Raw genomic sequence first — 21,063 nt, 5'->3', positions numbered from 1 at the left:
AATGTCATAGTTGATTAAGGTTCATTCACACGATTAATGCAACATCTGTTCAAATGTCAGTATAGTTTTATGTGAATGTGTTGTATTTTCAAAACAAAACCTCACAGAAAACAGACTTTCTCCGTTGGGTGTTTTTTTTCTTCATTTTCGTAAATAGAATTGATTGCAAAATTTGTAAAGTCATTTATTGCATTCATTTCATTATTATCACCGAAAAAATGATTCAAAGTTCATTCTAGTGAACACATTTCAGATCTAAACATAAAAGTGTCTGACTGAAAAAAGGTCAACAAGAGTTCAATTACATACACAAATGCACAACTTTGAATATAAGAACACATTAGTTTAGACGATAGACAACGTCTGTGTTGAGCATACATTTGTTTGGGTGCGTACAAAGCATATTCGTTGCATGTGTTCCTTTGTCTCTGCCAGTCTAGCGACGATTGTGATATTGGAAGGACGATTTGATTAATCTGTTGTTTTTGTCGCATTGTGACACATTTGTTAATCGGTGTTCACAAATTGAAGTGATTTAGTTGGACAGCAGTGATTCAGTTTAAATTTAAAACGAAAACAATTCAATTACACGATCGCTTGTAATATAAATACAAAGCACGCGTACAGTGATAATTTTATATATCTGCGTCTGTCTGTTGTACAAAAACAAAACAACAGTCGATAATAAGTCGTAAATACCCACAGTTTGTTGCGAAAATTGAAAGAATTTGGTAAAAATGAGGATCGTTCAATGGACTGCTATACTTTTATTATTTTGCTTGTGCGATGCTCGTCTCGATTTTTGGAACGGAAAGGAATCAACTCATAATCATAATAAAGTGAATGATTTGAATCCGAACAAATTTTCGCCAGTCATATTCAGTAAGTATCACAGCAACAATTGAACACTGTTATTATTCTTGTTTTGCAGTGTGATTAGTCACACTTTCCATAATAATAATAACAAGCATTCAATGATATCAAGTTTTTTTTATTGCTTTTGGTCATTTCCTAATGTGTAAATATAGTGTGTGAATTAAGTGTATAGAAATGCATTAAAAGCCGAAAAATGAAATGCTTACCATTCAAACTACTAAAACTATGTAAACATCGACATTTTATTACATAACATTTTTCTCTCAGTGTATGTATATATTTGCTTGTTATCACATTGTCCATTTTTGCTCGCATTTAAATGGTTTCACATTGGTTGTTGGTCTTTCTATTGTAAATACTTCTCTATCCCCCTCTGCTATTCATTTTAAAGAAGAAAAAAATCATTTTAATTCAATTCTTTACCCAAAAAAAAATCTCATTGTACGCATTTGTAGTACCGGGCGATGGTGGAAGTCAAGTAGAAGCCAAATTGAATAAAACATCGTCCCTGCATTACTATTGCGAGAAAACAGCCGATTTTTTCAACATTTGGTTGAATCCAAAACTGCTCGTTCCTCTGGTCATAGATTGTTGGATCGACAACGTAAAAGTATGTCTAATTCAAATGCAAAATAAGAAAAAAATACTCTCTAACTTCAATTTATTGATTCAAGCTGACATACGATAATAAAACGCGCACAACTCAAAATACGCCAGGCGTAACGATACGCATACCTGGCTTTGGACGATCTGAAGTAGTTGAATGGTTAGACCCAAGCATAACAAAATCATTGGCCGGTGCATATTTTAAAGATATTGCAAATGCATTAGTGGCCAAAGGATACGTTCGAAATGTTACATTGCGCGGTGCTCCATTTGATTTTCGTAAAGCGCCAAGTAAGTAAAATTTGTCAATTTCAAAATTATTATTAAATCGTTTTTATTCGGTATGTAATTATTGTGGTTTGTATTTTAGATGAGAATCAACAATGGTTTGTAGATTTGAAGCAACTCGTCGAAGATACATACACACAGGGCGGTGAGCAACGCATAACATTGCTGGTACACAGTATGGGTGGGCCGATGTCGCTTGTGTTTTTACAAAAGCAAACCAAAGAATGGAAAGACAAGTACATCGCACAAGTGATCAGTTTGGCAGGGGCATGGGCTGGTTCGGCCAAAGCAATTAAAGTATTTGCTATCGGCGATGACCTGGGTTCGTTTGCATTGAGCGGCAGTGTGTTACGGGCCGAACAAATCACCTCACCGTCACTCGCATGGCTTATGCCATCACCACACTTTTGGAAATCGAACGAAGTTTTAGCCACAACGCACACTAAACAATACACAATGTCAAATCTAAATGAATTTTTCGAGTGAGTAGTCAAATGAAACGTGAATGCCAACAAATAAGTTTATTGTTTCTGTTTTATTTTTACAGTGATATAGGTTACCCGCAAGGATGGGATATGCGACAGGATACTTTACCATTCACCGATTTCACAGCTCCCGGTGTTGAAGTTCATTGTTTGTACGGTGAAGGAATGCCAACGGTTGAACGGTTTGTTTTTAGCAATCGTCTAATAGTTCAATTGACCTTTTAAAATGAAAATTCCATTTCGGTTTAATTTTCAGACTAAATTATAAGGGTGATTTGAAAACGACACCCACGCTTGTGACGGGCGACGGTGACGGTACTGTAAACGCAAGATCGTTGAAATCATGCGAACGCTGGAGCGGAACGAAAGCACAACGCGGAAAAACAATTCATTCAATCGAACTCCCTGGCGTCGATCACATGGGAATTTTAAGCGATAAACGAGTTGTTGAATATGTTTTAGATTTGTTAGTTCGAAATAAAACGTATGACATTGAAGAAAACGAACGATACGATTATCGACGACAACATCAACTACACCACAACTGGCTCAATTGATTGATTTTTTTTTGTTTGTTGAATTAAAATATGAGATTGGAAAAGAGCCGCATTAAAAACAAACTTAGAACAAAAGACTTTTTTCTGTGAACTGCGTCAATTAAGTGAAAAGAAATATATTTTGTACAGAAATTTAATAAATTTAAGAGAATTTCAAATGATGAAGAAAAAAAAAAAACAATTGTGTTATTATTACATTTTATTTCATTTTTGAATTGATATGATAATCGGTAATCAGCAAAATGAAAATGTTTAATAAAATATTGTTTGTTTGTTTGTTTTTTCATTCAAAGTCCCTGGGTGCGGTGGTAACAAGCTCCAAGCACGACTTAACAAAGCAATAGTTCCACATTTTTTTTGCTGGAAAAATAACGACTACTTCGATGTTTGGTTGGATCCTACACAAATGGTACCGTTGGAAATCGATTGCTGGGTAATTTATTGAATGTATAACATTGTGAACGTTCTTTTAAGCCATTTTTGTCTTTATTTACTTCAAATCAGGTTGATAATATGAAACTGAGCTACGACAATGTCACACGAAAAACAAGAAATACTCCAGGCGTCGAGTTTAAACTTCCTGAATTCGGACGAACCGAGGATTTAGAATGGGTTGACACAACACCAATAGTTGATAGATATGACTACGGAGCATATTATTATAGTATTGCACATGCTCTAGTCGACCGCGGATATGCAAGAGGATACACACTATTCGGCGCACCGTACGATTTTCGCAGAGGACCAAGTAAGCGACGATACCAATCAAAAATGAATTGAGTTACAAAATTGTTTCTTATTTTTCCCTCAATTTATAGATGAAAATAAAGATTGGTTTTTGCGGCTAAAGGAATTGGTTGAATATTCGTACAAAATGAATGATAACATTGGCGTAACATTTATTGCTCATTCGATGGGAGGACGAATGCTTTTGCACTTTCTTCAACAAATGCCACAAGAGTGGAAAGATCAATATGTTAAACAAATGATAACATTAAGCACACCGTGGGTGAGTTAGTAGGATAGAAGTTACTTTAAAAATTGATTTTCTATTCATATTCAATATTTTCATTCTCCAGGGCGGAAGTATTCAAGCGATTCAAGCAATTTCGGTTGGTTATGACTTTGGAGCAAATGTCATTCAAAACATCAAAATGAAACAAGTTCAAGAAACGTGTCCGTCGGTAGTGTGGCTAATGCCCTCCAAACATTTCTGGAAACAAGACGAAGTGATGGTAACAATGAATAAAAAGAATTACACACTTCAGAATATCGATCAGTTTTTCTAGTAAGTGTTTCCAGAAACAGATATACCATCATTCCGAAGATAACGAGAATTGTTTTGTTTTTCATCAACAGTGATATAGGTTTGAAAAATGCCGTCGAAATGCGAAAAGACCTAGAACCATTTGATGATTTTACTGCACCAGGAGTTGAGGTGCACTGCTTATATGGGGAAAACGTTGGTGATACGGTTGAGAGGTACGTTTTTATTCAAATATACATGATTTGAAGTTTTTTCAAAGTTCTACTTCATTCTACAGGTTAGATTTTGGTGCAGCATACAATCAGTATCCGACAATTATTCTCGGAAATGGAGATGGCACCGTAAATCGACGGTCATTGATTGGATGTGGCCATTGGGAAAATAGTGACTCTCAAGGAGAACACAAGATTTATCAACATGCATATCCGAACGTAGAGCACTACAATTTACTATCAGATGCAGGCCCAATCAATTATATCTTGAGCAAACTCACAGGCGATCATGATTATCCACGTTCCACTGAACGACCAAGCTCAAATATGATGAAAATTCGATTATTTTAACGAAATACCACCAATTCCACCAAATATTCATGATCGAGAAATTCGAAGCAGTTTTACTCATTTGATTTAATGGAAATTTGATATTTTTTTTGTCTATTTTTCGAGCGAATCTTGTATGGCTGGTTAATGTCAATAAAACATGTAAAATTGGGAAATGGAAATGTTTTCATTTTTTTCTTGCATTTATCAAAACACGGTTAGCTATTCAGTACAGATATAATCTAAAGGAATCTCTGTGGTTACGTATTTTTTCGACGGCACATTGTTTCAAGAGCTCAAATCAAAAAACTCTCTTTATATTCACATGAAAAAATTCTGAAACGAAAAGCAAACAGAATAAGAGAGATAAAAAAGTTGAATGTAATCATAAACGTCATTTAAAATAAGGGGCGAAAGGAGAATGTTTTTATGCAAAACTAAACAAACAATATGCATACCATTACATCTCTCATTGTATCGGCTGCTAACAGTGTTTAGCCTAACACAATATTCGTTTACACTTATTAGCGTGCTCTCTGTTTTGATTTCTACTTCTCAGAATTTGTTTATGTGTACGTGACGCTGTACTGTATAATGTTAGACAGCGTGAATGCCGGTATTGTATTTTAGTTCTATTTGAATCGTACACACAAGTTGAAGCATAATTCTTTATGCAAGAGAACACATTTTTATTTCGACAAAAAACAGTTTTATTCATAAAATATCGTGTTAAATAGTTTTTTGAAGTGAACAAAACGCCAAAATAAATACGATCGCTCGGGAAATGCGAACGAAAGATTTTGGTGAAACAACAAAAAAGTTGTTCAAAGAAGGTTTGTAATACAATTTTGACATTTTGATTGGAAATTGTAATTGAGCGATTGATCCAATAAAGTTCATAGCATCATTAATGTTATGTTTTATCACAGATTGTGTAGAGTTTTCAAAAGGTTTATTTATTGAATTGAGCAAATTCAATGCAGAATTTTCTGCTTTTCATGTTCATTGAATGAAGACAAAAAAAATAAGTTTCAGAATGTTAAAAACTCTAGTTGTCAAATTTTTGTTCTTATTCTAGCACCATCGTTATCGTATACTCATATTTCAAATGGTGCTGTGTAAACGTTTTTGAACGGTAACTCAAAAAACTGTCACTGTCGAACCACACATTTTTGCAAGGAAACAATGTTGCTCGGTCTCCCTCTGTCTCTTGTCCTCTTGAATGTTTTTATTTATGTTTTTATTGATAGCAATAACACTAAAACAACCATCTCTTTTTTGTCAATATTATTATACATTTTTTGTAGAGTGTTGTATACCAATCGTGTACAGTATTGGTACGGTGTTTTTTTTGTATCTTATTTTCATCTTCATTTGTAAACGCGCTCATCAGTTTTGAAGTTTTCGAAAAGTGCCAGTGTTTCAGCCATATAGAAATATAGATTATTTTGACAGTTGACTTCAACAAAGAAAAACTGAATAGAATCACATTGAATTTGATTGAATGAGTTTACAATTCGTAAACTTGAATTTCGCATAGTTTTTTGATATTTTGAACGAAGTTTGTAATTTTTTTACATTTGTTACTGTCAATTTGAAGTGTGTACAGAGGCTTCTGCCATTTTCGAAGGAAAATTGTCGATTTTCAAGATACAATTATTGTTTTTTGCATCGACTTTCAGGTAAAATGTCACGTAAACGTGCACATAGGCAGTTAATCACTGAATCCAGTGGGTCTGAGGACAGTGCGGAACCCGTTCCACCGAAAATAACACGGGCTTGGGATGCATATTGTTGGATTTGCCACGTCAGCAATGCAAAACACCGATGTTCAACATGCATACGATCATATCATTCTCGGTGTATTGGTACCAAAGAAGCCGATCATAAATCGGGCTATCGTTGTGAATTGTGCGTTCGTTTGGAAGCGGCAGAGAACGACTATATCAAAAGGTAAGTACTATCTGAATGGTTCTCATCTCGTGATTTTACAATACAATATTCGGGATAGCTCTGATCGAAGAAAAATAGATCTACCAATTCGACTCGCTAAAAGTCCTTCTGACTTCTAGAAAATCATGAATTTTCCAATTTTACAGAGGCGTTAAAATGGATCACCTTCACAGAATGTTTGAACTCATCACCGATCGACTACTGAAAAATGACGATGTAAGAGTCACATTTTTCTATTTACACTTTTACTTTAACTGCCACGCTAAAAAATGTTTTCTTAATTAAAATTCAGTTCAAACGCCTAGGAACTACATTTTCCAGACTTCGAAAGCCAGTGGTTAGCGGCCCAAATATCATCAATCCATTTGATTTCAATATTATTTCGGAAAAGGTTAAAGATCTTCGGTACAAGACAACATTGGACTTCATGACCGACATCAGGTGGATTCGGCATAATGCGGAAATTGTACTAAATGGTAAAAAGTGAATATTAAGAACGTTTTTGAACAAAAAAAAAACACAAATAAATTGTATTTTATAGAGAATGATGCTCGTTTGGGTTGGTCGCGACAATTGGAAGAAATATGCGAAAAGGAAGTTTATGATGTCGAAATGTGTGGCGAGTGTTTTGAACGAGCAAATCAAATTTCACCAAATGAGTGGTTTACTGAAGTGTGTAATCCGCCGCATTGTCTAGTTTGGGTCAAATTGAAAGGTAATCCATACTGGCCAGCAAAGGTTATTGCTTTTGCCGATAAATTCCGTAGTAAAATTGATGTGCGGTTCTTTGGAAAACATGAAATGTTGAACGTTGCAACCCATGATTGTTTTCTCTATTCGGAAAATCCAAACCAAAATCTCAATGAAAGCGAACGCATTGAATTTGATGCGGCAGTCAAGGTACATCTTACGTCAAAATAATTTTTAAAATCGTAATTTAATCAATACTTATTTTTGCAATTCAAATAGGAGGCCGACAAATACATCGAAAATATCGAGAAAAAGTATTCATGCACAATAAATAGGCCGCTTCCAACATCGATATTCAATGCAAATCACATTGGTGACCATCTCACGGATATGATTCCATCGCCAAAACTTAATCTCGACAAAAACTACAGTCTCAAAACAAAACCGACCTATTTGAGAAAATTTCGACGTCGCAAAGTACTGAATTCATCCGCCCTACCAGCCATTAACAGTTCAATGGAATCGAAACCAAATCGGTTGAAAGATTGTTTTGTTCGTGTGGAACGTTGTGACAAAATGTTGAATAAAGAACACATTGAATTCATTCGAATGATGAATTCTAGCTATTCGGGTTTAGAAGAAGCAAGTGAAAGTCAACAGAGCAATGACGAAAACGATGTATATGAAGATGAGACCGAGCACATTGAGGCCGACTACACCGAGAACACAGCGACAAAGCACACTGAAACCGAGCACACAGAGCAAATTGAGACCGGCCAGCAAGCCAAAGGGGAACAACACAAAAAACAGAGCAATAAGTATGAAATGATGATACATTTGAGTGCTGGAGTCGAGCCCGAAATTGACAGTGAACCGGAACTCAAAAATATCAACGCTATTCAGATGATAAATAACGAATTGGTTGCGATTGTAATATCATCAGACGAAGAAGAAACCGAACAAGAACGTCCAAACACCACAAATGAAACTCAAATTTCAAAAGAAATAAATGCATACTCGAGCCCGTCATCTGATGATGAAGAGCACAGTGTATTCCAAAATAAACCACCAGCCCGTACATATTCAAAACGGAACAGCGTATCAAGCGAACAAAATACTAATAAAATGCTCAACAGTGATTCACAAACTTTGGTTGGTCGAAAATCATACGGCTTGTTGCATAGGCATTATGCTGTTCGAAAGGAATCAATCGAAGACAAAACGACCGATGCTTCTCATCATGTGGATCCAATAAACAAATCAAATACCGAAAATCCACAATGCAATGACTCGGTAGTCATGCCAAAAGTTTCAAACGATTTTAACCGGGAAATTTCTCATAGTGATACTGAAACGGACAACGAACTAATGGACATGGAACTAGAAATTCCCGCACCGCAGCCCGATTCTCCGCTTGACCATCTTCTTAAAAGTCCGACCAAAGAGTTTCACGTCGAAAAAATTCCCGAATCTCCAAGCGCACAATATACGGAAGAAATCACAACAAATGCGGAGACGGAACATCAAATCGAACCAGAACCAGAATCACAACAATTCGATAACAATTCACCACAAACAATTGAAAATGGTGCACAAAGTCCGGATCATAATTTGCATTCGAACGCAAATATTCAATCGAATGAAATTGATCAATCTGATATTATGCCAAAGGCAAACATTGAAGGAACTCACAATGCTGAATCAACCTTAAAAAATCAAAAAGTTGTTGAACAATCCGAAAAGCTAGAGCACAATGAGCAAATTCAACAAGTTGAAATTACTTCAAACCAGAATAGTTCAGCACAAAAACCGAACGAAATCGATTCGAATGTAAGCTCACCAGTGAGAACGGCAACTCCAGTACAATCAACGCGTGATCACGAATCTGAATGCGCCACACAAGCAATTCAACAAAATACAACTCAAGCCAACATTCAGTCGGTAGACGAATTGTTGAAACAAACAACCACAAAAATTGATCAGTTGGAAAGTGAATTGAAGCAAAAAGACAAACTGATCGACGAATTGAAAGCACAAAACAGTAAATTGATGGCAAACCATAATGTGGATGTGCAAAATGCTATACAAGAAACGAAAAACAAAAATTGGTGCTTCGTTTGCAAACGAGAGGCCAAATCAATGTTATTCATACCACCTTCTTGCAGTAAAAAATGCTTACACATTTTATGGTGAGTGTTTGTTTCTTTCTTTTACAATCGATTCGCACATGAGTATAGAATAATATGGTTTTCTTTTCGATAGGTTGCAAGGCATCAAAGAAAATCCCAAAAATGAAGCGAACTAAAAATAAAATCGAGATGTCTGCAAAACAGGCCAATATTGAACCACAGCAAGTATTTGCAGATGGACCCAATTCACTATTCAGTGCGAGTTCGCGGATATTTTTTTTATAAACATTCGAAAATAGAGGAAAAATTATTTAAATAGTCATCAAATTGAATTTTGAAGAAACATAAAAACATAAGTCAATTTTCATAAATTACCTTTTATATTGGTAAATAATTTGTAAGGAAAATTTAATTGAAAAAGCTTAGAAAATCGAAAATATATCCGCAAAGGATAACATAAAACTAATATGAATCAAATGAAATATAGGGAATTTCGATCGATTGAAATTTATTGAATAAAAATCTTAACATTTTCAATAAAATTACAGGTTTTCACATCACGTTGTTTTAATAAGTCAATTAAAGTGTCAACATGAATACTCTACGAGGTCAAACACTTGAAGTAACTAAATAAAAAAAAACGAGAACGTATTCTACTCTGGAATCTAAAAATATATACACTTATGTGCCCGTTGAAAGGATTTAATCAGTTATGTATTTGGTTTTTTTTTCGTGTATATTTACACTATTTCGCAAGCAGACACAGGATTCTGCTGGCTGATAATTGCGGGCTGAGTGGATGCGTCTGCGTTATGCAAATATTATATAATAGATGTGCGGAGCCGTATAATATAACAATCACTTTTTTTTTTTGCTAATATAATATGCATGCCGCAGACGAATCGACTTTGATGCTATTTAAGCTGTTTTTTTCAGTCCGCCATTTTCAGCAGCCGCTAACTCGGCTAGCATAATCTTACGTCTGTTTCCAAATTGTAATGCGACTGATAATACATAAAGAAAATAAAGATGTTTATTCCACTGCTGTTTGACAATGGAACGACGAAATCGCAGTAACTAGACTTATCAACAACAACATTTCCTGACATTACTTTCGTCAGAATAACGTCATCTCGTTACTCTTGGTTTTGTTTTATTAGTCACAAATAATGTAACATTGCTAACAAGCTTACACAAAAGCCTGTGATACATGAATAGAGAGTTTGTTATGTGCACTAAGGGCTTCAAGCAGACATTGAATTCAAACTTTGACGTGTTAGTTTTTTTTTTTCAAAGTTATTATTTCGTAAAACCGATCCCTCTTTGACCCAGTTGTATTTATACAATTGTATTATATGTTAGCTATACTATAGTATGTTAGTAAAGTGAAGTTTACTGTGAAATTTGATAACATTTCTTTGTAAAACATGTATTGTATAGACGCTTTGATGCAATATAGGTTTTTTCCTTGACATAACCATTGGAGAATTGTCGAGATTTTTCTTTCGAATTGATAGAAATTCCGAATGGGTTTTTATAAAAGTGCGGTGAATAAATATCAACGTAATATAAATATAATAGTAGAAACATATTACACATAGCGGCAGTTTATTACAAATATAAAGACTGAACACTTGATTTGGTTCTTTTGACTTGAGCGGTTCTTTTAAAATTTTCGACGAAAATGATGTAGAAGACAATTTGGAAGAAGACACCGATTGTATGAAGTCACCTGTTATACTGAGTAAGTATTTTCTATGGAATTCATATTTGTCAATTTAATGTTAATTGCTTCATTGCTTCGATTTAAAAAGTCCCGGGCTTAGAAGGGAGCACATTGGAAGCAAAATTGGACAAACCAAACGCTCGTCATTGGTGGTGTTTTAAGAAAAGTGATTATTTTAATCTTTGGCTTTCGGTGTATCCAGTTCTTTCGTTTGATTGTTGGGTAATTGCCGAACAGTTTACACGTTTCTAACAAAATATGCGTTAAACCATCTTTTACTTTTCCGCACACATAGTGTAAGGTGAAAAGTATTGTAATCGGTCAAAATTTTGAAAACTTCAGAAACATGTTTTCTGGACGTTTCTGAGGTCAGCGAACCCGAATCAGGCCGTTTTGAGCATGGTTTATGTTAATCTGTACGTCGTACGTCGTACGTCGTACGTTGTACGTCGTACGCAAAATTTGTTAGCAAGATTGCGCTCATCGTAGAAACTTATTTCAAAATCTGACTTTACAGGATGATTGGGGGTCGCGAGGAATAGGAATCATTAGCTTTTGAGCGACTTTGGTTGATGGGAAAAAATGTCATGCCTGGAGTGATACCTATGAAAAAGAGTCCAATTTTCGTCCAAAAGTCATACTTAATGTGGACTTAAACATTCAAAAATATGTATTGGGGGGTTTTTGGCACGAGAAAACCGAATCTGAGGTTATTTTTGAGATACAATCAATTTTTAAAACAGTTTCCTTGAAAAAATCACAAAAAAAAATGAATTTTTGTATGGGAGCCATGCCTGTATGCTACCTTAATGACGTGAAACTTTGCACAGTCTATTTTTTACACAAAAAAATAACATTCTGAAAGTTTGAAGAGATTTCAATCAAAATTAGGGGTACCTCCCATACAAAATTTTCAATTTTTGGCTCAAAAACGAATATTTTGCATGGGAGGTACTCTTAATTTTGGTTAAAATTTCTCCAAACCTTCCGAATGTTATTTTTTTGTGAGTTATGAAAAGTGTTTCAAAAATAATTTCTATGGCAAAATTAACGTCAGACATATTTTTTAATACAGTTTCCTTGTAAAAGTCACAAAAAAATTGAATTTTTGTATGGGAGCCATGCCTGTATGATACTTTAATGACGTGAAACTTTGCACAGACTATTTTTTACACAAAATAATAACATTCTGAAAGTTTGAAGAGATTTCGATCAAAGTTAGGGGTACCTTCCATACAATATTTTAAATTTTTGGCTCAAAAACGAATATTTTGTATGGGAGGTACCCTTAATTTTGGTTGAAATTTCTCCAAACCCTACGAATGTTATTTTTTTGTGAAAAAATAACCTGTGCAAAGTTTCACACCATTAATATAGCATACAGACATGGCTCCCATACAAAGATCCAAATTTTTTGTGCCTTTAGTTATGAAAAGTGTTTCAAAAATAATTTTTATGGCAAAATTAACGTCAGACATATTTTTTATAGTATTTTGTTAGAAAATAGAATACTTTCAAATGTCGTACAAATGGGTTCATCATGAAAGTGTGAAAAATCTTTTCTCGGGTACTTCTGCTATTAAATTAAAAAATATTTCGTTGCCAAAGTTGAAACATATTTTTTGGTTTCGAACTTTACGATGCTTGAAAGGCTTGAAAAATCGAACAAATATTATTTTGAACTTTCTTAATAAAATACGCAACTACCACAGTGCGGAAAAGTTCGTCTTACTCCCGTAAGACTTTTTATTTTTTCTTTAGTTAGATAATCTAAAATTGGAGTATGATCCTGTTAGACGTAAAACCAAAAATTCACCTATAACAAGGTAAACCTTGTAGAAAAAAATATTTTCATTCAACAAAATTTGATAAATTTTTATTTGATTTTATAAAGAGTACCTGCGTGGGGAGAGACAAAAACAATAGAATGGATTGGCGAATATTTCGGTGCCTTTTATTACTTCATTGTGGATGCTCTTGTGGAAAGAGGCTATGTTCGAGGGCAAAATCTCTTTGGTGCACCATACGATTTTTGTAATGGACCAAGTAAACAGTTAAATCCCAATTGAGATATCTTCATTTTTTATTGACAATTTTCAATTCGGTTTTTCTTTGTTTCACAGACGAGCTCAAATATTGGTTCGAGCAATTGAAGCATTTGACTAAGTATGCAGTTGGAAGCAATAACGACGTTGGCGTTACCTTCATTGCGTATTCAATGGGCGGACGTATGTTGTTGCACTTTCTTCAACAAATGCCGCAGAGCTGGAAAGATAGTGCGAGCAATTCAAGCATTATCAATTGGATATGATCTTTACATAGGTATATAGCTTAGCTGTTCACTAAGCTTTAATTACACATTGATTTTCTCTCGCTCTCTTTTTTTTCCTGATTTGATATTGATTTCAAAATTTCCCAATAGTTTTCTTAACATCGATTATTTCAAGTAACAAACTCAATGAGATTCAGAAAACGTTTCCATCGATTGTTTGGCTAATGCCATCGGAACATTTTTGGGAACCATATACCTTGTTGGCTGATATCAATGGAAAGATGTACACACTGAAAAATATTGATGATTTTTTTCAGTAAGAATATTAAAATTCGCACTTAAATGCAGATATTAAGTTTGCTTTATTTAATGCACAGAGATATTGGCCTTCCGGACGTGGTCGAAATGAGAAAGGATCTATCCGCTTATAATAATTTTACAGCACCTGGAGTTGAAATTCATTGCGAACATTACATTTTGCGGATTTTTCTATTTACTGTCTTTTTCAGCTAAAAAATAATACGAATGTTTCAGTTTTCTCGCTGAAAAAAGAAATTGAAGTAAAAATATGAACTAACTCGATAATACAATAAATCTGGAATAGAAACAAAAAAATTATCACAATTTCTTTTTAAAATTCCCTGTAATACATTTGAAGTTCATCTAATGAATCAAAAAAAAAAAATTGCACAGCGAGTACATTTACTAACACCTTTCATGCCGTTTAACAATTGCGACTTTTCAAACCTATATATTATGATTGATTGCTCTAGAATAAAAACAGCATATTAAATATGAATTGCAACAATAAATCTATATGAAAAAAACGTCTGGTTTCGCTTTGATATGCAGCCATTTATTAAGCTGTTTTTATTCTAGAGCAATCAATTATAATCCACTTTTCCACTTTACCAATTAGGCTGTTGGAAACGAAACAAGTTATGTTTGTTTGCGCAATGTTCATATGTGGCGATTCATGTCTTGCAAACTTTTAGTTTGAAATGAAACACTAAGATAGAAGCTTCTCGATTGTGCTTTCTTCACAAATAAATTTGAAGTATTGGTAATAAAGATTTGATTGAGTACAAATAAATAATTGCAATTAAAGATGAAGATTAAATTTTTAATGAAAATTGTTAATTTTGTGGTGATTCAATCGATTATATTTTGTTATGGTGTGTCTGGATCGATCAGTCAACCTAATTTAATTAACTCAAAACAAAACGGTCTATCACCTGTTATATTTAGTAAGTTTATATTTTTGATAATAACATTTCATCAACATAAACCATATGATTAAATAACATTGATATTCAGAGCTCATATTATTCATAATCTCAACATTTATGTGTATTTACTTGATAACACGACTGCGAAGAATACGCCCAATGCACACAAACGCAGTTTTTTTGCACTGATTACAGTCCTTTAAATGTGTTGAAAGTGCTGGTTGTCACATATGATAATAGTGACATTGAATTGAACAAATTAATCCATGTGAATGTTGTGAGATTTGTATGCAGTAGCATGTGATTTTATCCAATTTCATGTTAAAACAATGTTTCTAAAAATATTACAGTTCCGGGACTTGGGGGTAATAGACTCCATGCAAAATTGGATAAATTAAGCGTTCCCCATCGATGGTGTCGCAAGCAATGCGATTATTGTGATATTTGGTTGAATTTATTTGAAATGTTGCCAAATTCGATTGATTGTTGGGTAATTTTTCACAGAGTTTATTTGGCGTATTTCTTTGATAAAATTTTACATTTTAGATAGATAATATGAAATTACATTATGACAATGTTACGCGAAAAACACGAAATACATACGGTGTTGAGATTCGATTACCTGAATTCGGAAGGACAGAAGCCATAGAGTGGCTTGACACAACACCCATTGTTGACCACTTTGATTCCGGTGCATATTACTATCATCTTGCATATGCGCTAACAAATCGTGGTTATGTTCGCGGTAAAAATCTCTTTGGTGCTCCCTATGACTTTCGCAAAGGGCCAAGTAAGTGCATTTTACCGCAAAACATTATTATATAATACGAAAAATGTGTAGCAATTGATAAAATATTCTGTATCGAAAAGACGAAAATGAAGACTGGTTTGAACGATTGGCGCAGCTGACTGAATATGCATACGAAACAAATAACAATGTTGGAGTAACTTATGTTGTTCACTCAATGGGTGGAAGAATGCTGCTGTACTTTCTTCAAAACATGTCAAAAGAGTGGAAAGATCGATTTGTGAAACAAATGATAAGCGTATCGGTTCCATATGGGGGCAGTGTTCAAGCGGTTGTTGCTTTGACGGTAGGCGATACTTTGAATTCAAAATTCTTGAACAATGTCAAAATGAAAAGTGTTCAAGAAACATTTCCATCAATTGTGTGGCTAATGCCATCACAGTATTTTTGGAAATCAGACGAGACTTTGGCAATTCTTCAAGACAAAAACTATACAATTGAAAACATTGATGCATTCTTCAAGTAAGAAAATTTTAATTATACAAAAATGATATGTCACTTTCAACTAATCTTTTTCTTAGCGATATTAACATGCCGAATATAGTCGAAATAAGAAAAGATTTATCTGGTTACAATGATGTCACATCACCTGGAGTTGATGTGCATTGTTTGTTTGGGAGCAGTGTTGATACAGTTGAAATGTGAGTAACATACATATTTAACTAGCCACTCAATCACGTTAATATTTACTGCAATTTAATTTCTAGGCTGAACTTTGGCGAAAAATATAATTCAAAACCAGAATTAATTAGAGGCAATGGAGATGGTGTTGTGAATGATCGTTCACTAAATGGATGCAAATATTGGATAAATACAACAGCTCAAGGGAAACACAAGATTTATTGGAAAGATTTTCCAGGAGCCCAGCATATCACTATATTGAATGATAAAGGTCTCATAAACTATATTTTGAATAAGCTCACCGGATATCACGACTATCCTCGGGCTGACGAACAAAAACACTTGAAAAATATCTAACTAGTTAGTAGAAATGAGCCCAATTTAGAATGAACTTTATTAAGAAAATAAAATAAAGTATGAACGTGAATGTAATTCAGAATACTATTGTATTCAGAAAGATGCTGCAATTTTGAAATAAAATGAAAAATCTTTATTTATTCTATTGGCAATTGAAATATTTCTATTTATTTAATTTTAAAAATAATTAACAGAATGAATGTTTCCAATTAGAAATTCGCTTGATTTCTGGTATAGTAAATTGGATTTTTTTTTCGTTTCATAAATTCATGATTTCTTAATTCAAAATGAAAAATGATCTGACCAAGGTGTGACGGTTGACGTTTTGAGAGCACGTTTTAATTTATACCGGCAATGGGAGATTTGTGAATCCCATAAGCAATTTTCTCATGAAAAGAGATATTTATCATGACAAAAGCTTCGTAAATTGATTGACATATTTTAAAAGTAGGTCTTACACGTGCCTTTTATGAAACTTGAGAAGAAAAAACATTGGCCATCGTATAACCATCGAAATTTCAAATTGTTTTTATTTCCGGAAAAGCCGAGAAAAAATCGATGTCAATTGTAGATATTTTCCCTTTTTTATCAATGGATAAAGTAAACAGATAGTCATTTCTTGCCTGTATCAAGTCTGACAGACTCTGTCTGTTGAACAAAAAGTTCATTTGTGTTTTGGTTTCAATTCCAAGTAAAAAAGTATTGTATTGAATCAAAACACTGATTTCGACGAGGGAAAAGCGACACGAGTTTTTGAACTATTCGAGATGTACTTCATGTACTCATTTAATTCATTCAAAATACTACAAAATAATAAGCGACACATGTCTCGAAATAAAGTGTGTGGCAAGTTTCTTAATAGAAATGAAAAGAAACAACTTCAAAATCATACTCTTATCATTTGGCGTGTGTTCACGTGCAAGTGTTTCGCTGTAAGTCTTACGAGACAAGCCATGAGTCAGATTACGCCAATGCACAATAATAGCGCACACATTTTTCGTGTGAATTCCAATGCTCAATGAAATCATGAATGTACAGGCATGCATGCTGTGAAGGAAATTGATGCCACATTTTCAAGAATTTTCGTCTCATTACTGCTTGTAGTTGTGCGTGTTCTTCTTATGCCACTCATAAAATCCAATTTGATACAGACACACATATTTCTCGTTTCGTAATTATGCCACGAGTCGAGATATTATTACAGTTCCTCATCATATCGCTGAAGACGGCATGTGCACGAGAAAACTAATTGATCCTTCAAATGAAATAGACTTCAAAATGATAAACATTTTTCTTCTTTATTTGATTCTCTCTCTCTTCTTATTGCCTTCAGGTTTGTTATTAGCGCGACTTCGTCCCTTGATGAAATTCTGCAATAATATTTCTCTCGATGGAATACACAAAAACACGTGTATTTTGAAATATAATCTTATCGATTCAGTTTATTTTCTCATGTAGCTCAATGCAATCGAATGCTCTGTAAGCATCTATAAATAATATGATCACAATTATTGTTATTTGTAATAACAGTGTCGTTCAGCTTTTTTGATAAGAATAAACCATCCACACAGTTTTCCCATAATGAAAAGTGATGAAATATCATCTAGGCAACATTTATTAATATGCTCTTTATTCAAACAACTTACATGGCAAACCTGAAGGCTGTGCGCCTGCACTTTTACTTTTCCGCACACTGTGTAAGATAAAATATTTGAGTCGGTGAAAAAATAAACACCACCCCCAAAAAAACATGGATGTTGTCGAGGCTAGAGAATATGAATCTACCGTTTTTTATATAGGAATGTCTGTGGGAGTACCCTGTACGCAAAAGCACGATAACATTCCCCCATAAAAGTAATTTAAAATTTGATTTCACTCCGAAAACTTTATGTATTGTATGAAAAATTTGACTTTATATTAGGAATCCTTTAGGATTCGTCGTTATTATCTAAATTGCAAAAAATTATGCCAACACATACAAACATGTATACAAACTTGTTAGTTAACTATCAATGGCAATTTTTTGCTCTGAATTGTGACATTTTTCTTTATAAGCGATCTGCCACTTGCAGGAACAATTATCAACATAAAGGAAGCGTTTGATTCGAAAGGAAAGCGCAGATTTATGCATCGAGTTGAATTCGATTACATCGATCAGTTATTATTTTTAATACTTGGAAAACATATAACATACATCACTTTATTTTTGAAAGAAAATTATACTGCTAGAAAATTCATAGGCCTACCAACTGGTTTTATAGCGATGCGTTGCGTCTCTCTCAAAGTGAAAGTATCATATTTGAAAGTTTAAAAAACCTTGTCTGGAATATATGGTTAGATTTTCTAAGGGAAATAAACCCGAAAAATTATAAATCTATGTTTAATACGCAGATGAAAAGGATGGAAAATACTGCCAGCACATCTAGGCAATTGCCAATTTGGGAAAATTAAAAATTTAAAAAAATAGGAAGAATGAAATAATGCGGAAAAGTTATAAAAAAAACTCTAAGAATAAATGAGAAAATTGCAGTCTCAATATTAAGAATAAGATAGGATAATTATCTTTTTGTTTTTTTAGTTTTCATTTTCAGATGAATAAAACCGATATGTGTTCGTATAGCTGAATTTCTGTAAATCTTGTCAGTGGCGGATTATCTTAGAAAACAAAACAACAATTGTTGCAGGGCCCATTATTATTGTTTTTTTTTTTTTTTAAAAGCTCTAACAATCGAACACATATTTTATTCTTATTGGTTAGCAACGGAAAAGTTCGTTTTACTGCTGTAAAAATGCTCTTTTTTTATTTCAACGTATATTCGTATTAAATTTGTTATCGTCATTGTTTGAAAAGTAACATGCATGCAACGTTGTAAGAATGATGGGAAAAAATCATGTTATTTTACAATAATAGTACATGACTTTGAAACAATTTTATCTTTCATGTGCGTTGGATGGTTAATTTGTTAAAACCATTGAATTGACCTATATATAAATATAAAATCTTCAAATTATTGTTGTTGTTGAACATACTGTATCAGTTAATCATAAAATTGTTTTATAAAATCATCATTATTTTTCATAAAATCTTCATCCTTTTTTGTATTTGAATGAAGTTTGATGGTTTGTTTAAAACTTTGTTATCATCAACAATATCCTAGACAATATGGATAAAGATGATGAGGTTTGTCGTAATTGTCTATTAAAAATCTATTGCTTTATTGAGTTAACATCGCCACAACAAGAAATTCTAATAAGAAATCCATTTGTTATACAATCATAGCTCGCTTCAATTTGTTTTGAAGGAGTGTCGCTTAAATACATTTTTGTTGGTTTGTTGCTTAGTGCTCCAAATTAAAAAAAACTCACATTTTTGTCTCGCGGAGTTCAATGTGCGCATTGTAATTAAACATCTGATTCAATTTTAAATAGCTTTTTATGTGCTTTTTGATCGATTCAACACACAATGCAACGGTCGCTGGCTTATATAAGTTTGATTTTATTCATTCAAATTATGGTGTTTTGATTATCACCGAATTCTTTCCGTCTCTTGTGATTTTGCCAATTTCCTATAGCGACGAAAAATTAAGATTAAAACAAAATGCCTTTGGTAAGTTAAGCAAGTATTAATTCAGTGGCCATTTGTTACGGCACGTTGATTTGACTGCCCTCGCTTACCATTTTTATCGTGTTGGTATTGTGTATGTGCAAAAATAGTGGAAAAAAAATTGCTTTGCATTCAAAAATTGAATGCGCAAATTGTAGGCTATTTATTAGCTCATGGAATTTGGTGATTATCCTTCGTGGGCAAATATATAAATGTTACAGGGAGAAAAATAAAAATTGTCATCGGATATATTGTTTACATTGGAATAGTGAGACGTTGATGACGTCCAGGCTAAAGTGACAACGGTATCACGTACACATTTGTTTTCTGAAACACATTTGGGTCAGCAACAACAATATTAATAAAAAAACGAGCTTTCATTGATCCCCCGTATTATGGCATATACGTGTATACACGTGTCATAACTTATGCTTAACAACAATTTCAGCAGATGAACAAGTGTTTGTACTCGCATGTACTTTCCTCTCCTGCAATTGACAACTATTAAAAACCAATGTGAACCCTTTTGACGACATTTAAATTGGCTTTACGTAAGCTAGCTTTGTTTGATTCAAGGATGCTTTTGTAGAATTTCTGCGTATTTTCTTCGAATCGACATCAAGTTGGTATTTTTTAAGTCTGTATGACACGAATATACAAACACACATACCGTCTGTTGTTATGACATACAATATTTGTTGCAAATTTGCTCGCGTCTAGTGCCAGGAATCGCCAACTCTTCTCTTCTTCTTTTTTATCAACATTTTTGTCGGAAATTCCTCCATACAAAAAGTCAACGCAAATATTCTATTTTTACAAATGCGTCGGTATTTATAAATCAGTATTATTTTTTTTTGTTTCTTGATTTTCCATTTTATTTTTGTATTTTATAGTTTCAGAGTTAAAAATAATCCCATTCAATTGAATGATTTGAAAAACAAGAAAAAAAAGAGAAGTTGACGTTGTATTTTCAGCATTCATTTTGATTAATTTTATTCCACAAATGCTTAAAACATAAGCTATGCTGAGAGCTATGCGTTCCATGAACACTTG

General features: G+C 33.6%; 4 protein-coding genes across 6 annotated transcripts; all 4 read left to right on the top strand.

The window, feature by feature from the left end:
- Positions 1-113: 113 nt before the first annotated feature.
- LOC116338153 (group XV phospholipase A2-like) lies at positions 114-4,797 on the top strand. Of its 2 annotated transcripts, XM_031763240.1 has the most exons (7): positions 117-882; positions 3,106-3,245; positions 3,317-3,560; positions 3,631-3,821; positions 3,892-4,100; positions 4,172-4,294; positions 4,357-4,797. In XM_031763240.1, the coding sequence occupies exons 1-7, from the start codon at positions 738-740 to the stop codon at positions 4,640-4,642; spliced, it is 1,338 nt and encodes a 445-aa protein (XP_031619100.1). In that variant the 5' UTR covers positions 117-737; the 3' UTR covers positions 4,643-4,797. The 2 variants fall into 2 exon arrangements, with proteins under 2 accessions (XP_031619099.1, XP_031619100.1); XM_031763239.1 differs by lacking the exons at positions 3,106-3,245; positions 3,317-3,560; positions 3,631-3,821; ... (1 more) ...; positions 4,172-4,294; positions 4,357-4,797 and adding exons at positions 1,332-1,486; positions 1,551-1,773; positions 1,853-2,252; positions 2,318-2,437; positions 2,512-2,958 and having other exon boundaries at positions 114-882.
- A 470-nt stretch (positions 4,798-5,267) lies between these two features.
- Positions 5,268-9,948, top strand: LOC116338020 (protein kinase C-binding protein 1-like). The gene is made up of 7 exons (XM_031763046.1): positions 5,268-5,454; positions 6,304-6,574; positions 6,721-6,790; positions 6,867-7,050; positions 7,116-7,474; positions 7,544-9,453; positions 9,527-9,948. The coding sequence occupies exons 1-7, from the start codon at positions 5,406-5,408 to the stop codon at positions 9,567-9,569; spliced, it is 2,886 nt and encodes a 961-aa protein (XP_031618906.1). The 5' UTR covers positions 5,268-5,405; the 3' UTR covers positions 9,570-9,948.
- Positions 9,949-10,786: 838 nt separating this feature from the next.
- On the top strand, positions 10,787-13,860 carry LOC116338219 (group XV phospholipase A2-like). Of its 2 annotated transcripts, XM_031763344.1 has the most exons (7): positions 10,787-11,137; positions 11,208-11,341; positions 12,881-12,945; positions 13,014-13,165; positions 13,243-13,441; positions 13,542-13,707; positions 13,769-13,860. In XM_031763344.1, the coding sequence occupies exons 1-5, from the start codon at positions 11,116-11,118 to the stop codon at positions 13,428-13,430; spliced, it is 561 nt and encodes a 186-aa protein (XP_031619204.1). In that variant the 5' UTR covers positions 10,787-11,115; the 3' UTR covers positions 13,431-13,441; positions 13,542-13,707; positions 13,769-13,860. The 2 variants fall into 2 exon arrangements, with proteins under 2 accessions (XP_031619204.1, XP_031619205.1); XM_031763345.1 differs by lacking the exons at positions 13,542-13,707; positions 13,769-13,860 and having other exon boundaries at positions 13,014-13,172; positions 13,243-13,346.
- Positions 13,861-14,391: 531 nt separating this feature from the next.
- On the top strand, positions 14,392-16,564 carry LOC116338179 (group XV phospholipase A2-like). Its single transcript, XM_031763283.1, has 6 exons — positions 14,392-14,638; positions 14,971-15,110; positions 15,167-15,410; positions 15,491-15,890; positions 15,950-16,069; positions 16,136-16,564. The coding sequence occupies exons 1-6, from the start codon at positions 14,500-14,502 to the stop codon at positions 16,404-16,406; spliced, it is 1,314 nt and encodes a 437-aa protein (XP_031619143.1). The 5' UTR covers positions 14,392-14,499; the 3' UTR covers positions 16,407-16,564.
- The last annotated feature ends 4,499 nt before the right edge of the window (positions 16,565-21,063 follow it).

Source organism: Contarinia nasturtii, unplaced genomic scaffold, assembly GCF_009176525.2.
Source record: "Contarinia nasturtii isolate CC-2019 unplaced genomic scaffold, AAFC_CNas_1.1 Cnas_scaffold_350, whole genome shotgun sequence".
In the NCBI taxonomy this organism is placed as follows: Eukaryota; Metazoa; Arthropoda; class Insecta; order Diptera; family Cecidomyiidae; genus Contarinia; species Contarinia nasturtii.
This window is presented reverse-complemented; position numbering and strand designations above follow the sequence as displayed.